The sequence below is a fragment of the Octopus bimaculoides genome, chromosome 19 (genome assembly GCF_001194135.2).
Source record: "Octopus bimaculoides isolate UCB-OBI-ISO-001 chromosome 19, ASM119413v2, whole genome shotgun sequence".
Taxonomy (NCBI): domain Eukaryota; kingdom Metazoa; phylum Mollusca; class Cephalopoda; order Octopoda; family Octopodidae; genus Octopus; species Octopus bimaculoides.
Window position 1 is genome coordinate 7,032,832 of NC_068999.1, and position 2,965 is coordinate 7,035,796.

Below are 2,965 nucleotides of genomic sequence, written 5' to 3' on the forward strand. Positions count from 1 at the left end.
ATATATATATATATATATATATATATATACATATGTATGTATTTGTTGCCCCACCATCGCTTGACAACTGATGTTGGTGTGTTTATGTACCCGTAACTTAGCAGTTTTATAGGACAGAGGGACTCGTTTGGCTACTATTTAATCTTGTCTCCTGCTTTTCCTCTTTGGAGGACACTTTTTGAAAAGAATCAACAACTCCAATAATGCTAGTTTGTGAGAAATGTCTTTGTGAACGATCTTTTTATATGGTATAGAAGACAGCAGGGTGAAACAGGTGTCTACTTTTAGACAGTGTTGTAGTTTATAATTGATTTTATGATTATATTGTTGGGAATTCCCTGTGAAGTTCTAATTGTGTTTTAAGCCAGATATCTTGAATTTTTGAACCTGAGAATCCTGGCCAAAAGGGTTGGAGAGTGTGTGAGTGTATAAGGAATGATAAAAAAAAAAAAGTATAAATGATATGTAAGAGTGCCTGCCAGTAAATTAGTCTATACCTGCACATAAAGAAAAATATGCAGTCTATTGAGATATTTTCTATTGAATAACAGGTGCTTTTCGAAGAATATTTACTCATACTTGGTGTTTAAGTGTGTGTCTGTGTGAATATTTAAGCATGTAGGTGTATGTATGTATGTGTGTGTGTGTGTGCATACATCTGTACATGTGTGTGTGTTTAAATATGTAGGTGTGCGTGTTTAAACGAGTGAATTTAGTAGACAAAAACTGAAAGAGGCCTGTCGTGTGTGTGTGTGTGTGTGTGTGATTCCATTTCCTTGCGTTGACATAACCTGATAGTTGTGAATGAGTCACCATCATACAAGCAGTAATATTCTGTGAAAATACATTTGGTCTGGCCATGGGGGAATAGGAATCTTACTTGGAAGTAGGTGAGGGTTAGCAACGGGAAAGGCATCAAGCCATAGGAAATTTGCCTTGGCAAATTCCATCCAACCCATGCAAGCATGGGAACATAGATGTTAAAATAACATACTCTGACTTCATCTAAGTCACAGCAAATCTGTTATTTGAAGTAGAAAGTTTGTGGTTGGAGCGACATGGAATGAAGCGTTTTGCTCCAGAACACAACACCCTGCTTGATGTACTTTTTAATTTATTTATACTAGCTGATTACTAATTCAGATCTTTATTAGCTTTTTCTTGCTCTAATTCCTTTATTAGTAATGTTTACCCTTACCTAGTCAAACCTGACTGAGGAAACTGTTGTTCAGTTATGCAATCCACAAGCAACCTGTTTTTGATCCAGACATAATACATCTAGGACTACATTATCCAATGCAATTTGAAGATAGATTTGACTGCTATTTCCAGCAAGCTAAGTGACTGTGCAGAGGCTCCCTTAAGTTGCAACAAACCAATTGAGAGGTTATGCAGAGAGATACTTTGTTGGAAGGATTGGCTCATAATTGGCCAGTTCTTCGTGTTTCCTGATGCATGTCTTGTCTGTTATGTTGCCTGGTTCTGTGTTCTGTAGCGGCTTTTCCTTTCTTTTCTAGAAACGGTTGCAGAAAGAACTTCAATCACTAACAAAAGATCCTCCTCCAGGATTGTGTGTAGATATCAAAAGCATTGCTAAAAGCATGTCCGAGTAAGTATTTAATGTTTGTCTCTTTTTTTTTAAATGTTCTTTTGATTTTTTTTTTCTCTTTTTTTAGTAGGCGTAGGAGTGGCTGTGTGGTAAGTAGCTTGCACTGTGTGTGTCGAGTATGCACTCTGTGTGTCGAGTGTGCACTCTGTGTGTCGAGTATGCACTCTGTATGTCGAGTGTGCACTCTGTATGTCGAGTGTGCACTCTGCATGTCGAGTGTGCACTCTGCGTGTCGAGTGTGCGCTCTGCGTGTCGAGTGTGCGCTCTGCGTGTCGAGTGTGCGCTCTGCGTGTCGAGTGTGCGCTCTGCGTGTCGAGTGTGTGCGCTCTGCGTGCCGAGTGTGTGCGCTCTGCGTGCCGAGTGTGTGCGCTCTGCGTGCCGAGTGTGTGCGCTCTGCGTGCCGAGTGTGTGCGCTCTGCATGTCGAGTGTGCACTCTGTGTGTTGAGTATATAAATAAATTGGCAGCTGGTTTCTCTGGAATTAGTCCATTGTTGTAGACACCTCTGATGAGAATCCAGTAAGTTGTCCGTTTTTTTTTTTTTTCAGTCTTCAGAGAAATAGCTTAATAACCCCTGTTTATAAACCTACATAGGTTACATATATACTGTTAATTGTCTATTTTATTGATGTATATAGGTTAACTGGTTTTACACGAACTTGCCCTTTACTTTTTAATTCACTTGTCTGAAAGATTCTGCTTTCCTTTTCAGATGGATTGTCGATTTGGATGGTGCATCTGGCACATTGTACGGTGGTGAGAGCTTCAAACTCTGTTTTAAGTTTGGTCCTCGTTATCCATTCGAGTCTCCTCAGGTAGGTTTCGTTTAACCTTTCCGTGACCATCTTCCTAATGAAAGATGTAAACGCCCTGTTTTGGGTTTTAATTAATTTTTGAAAATAATCAGGAATTCAGAAGAGTATAAGAAAATAACGACCATTTTGTTATGTTTAAGCTGGTGTTTGTATCCTAAGAAAAGAGACGGTTGGATAAATTTGTGGATGGTGTGGTATTACCTGAAATATGAATACTGCACCATTTGAGTGTGATTGTTACCAGTGTTGCCTTACTGGCCCTTGTGTCGGTGGCATGTAAAAGCACCCACTACACTCTCTGAGTGGTTGGCGTTAGGAAGAGCATCCAGCTGTAGAAACTCTGCCAGATCAGACTGGAGCCTGGTGTAGCCATCTTGTTTCACCAGTCCTCAGTCAAATCGCCCAACCCATGCTAGCATGTAAAGCGGACGTTAAACGACGACGACGACGACGACGACGACGACGATGATGATGATGAATGCTCTTGTTGCCAACAATCACCTGTTTGCAAGTAGGGTAATATTTCCTCATGGCCAGACATG

The 2,965-nt window shown here is 40.3% G+C and overlaps 1 protein-coding gene across 1 annotated transcript in view; it reads left to right on the plus strand.

The window, feature by feature from the left end:
- Positions 1–2,965, plus strand: part of LOC106871524 (probable ubiquitin-conjugating enzyme E2 W-B) — a 27,920-nt gene that overhangs the window by 22,558 nt on the left and 2,397 nt on the right. The window contains exons 2-3 of the mRNA XM_052974734.1: positions 1,518–1,609; positions 2,321–2,423. Coding sequence (XP_052830694.1) covers positions 1,518–1,609; positions 2,321–2,423 — 195 coding nt within the window. The remainder of the gene's footprint in view (positions 1–1,517; positions 1,610–2,320; positions 2,424–2,965) is intronic.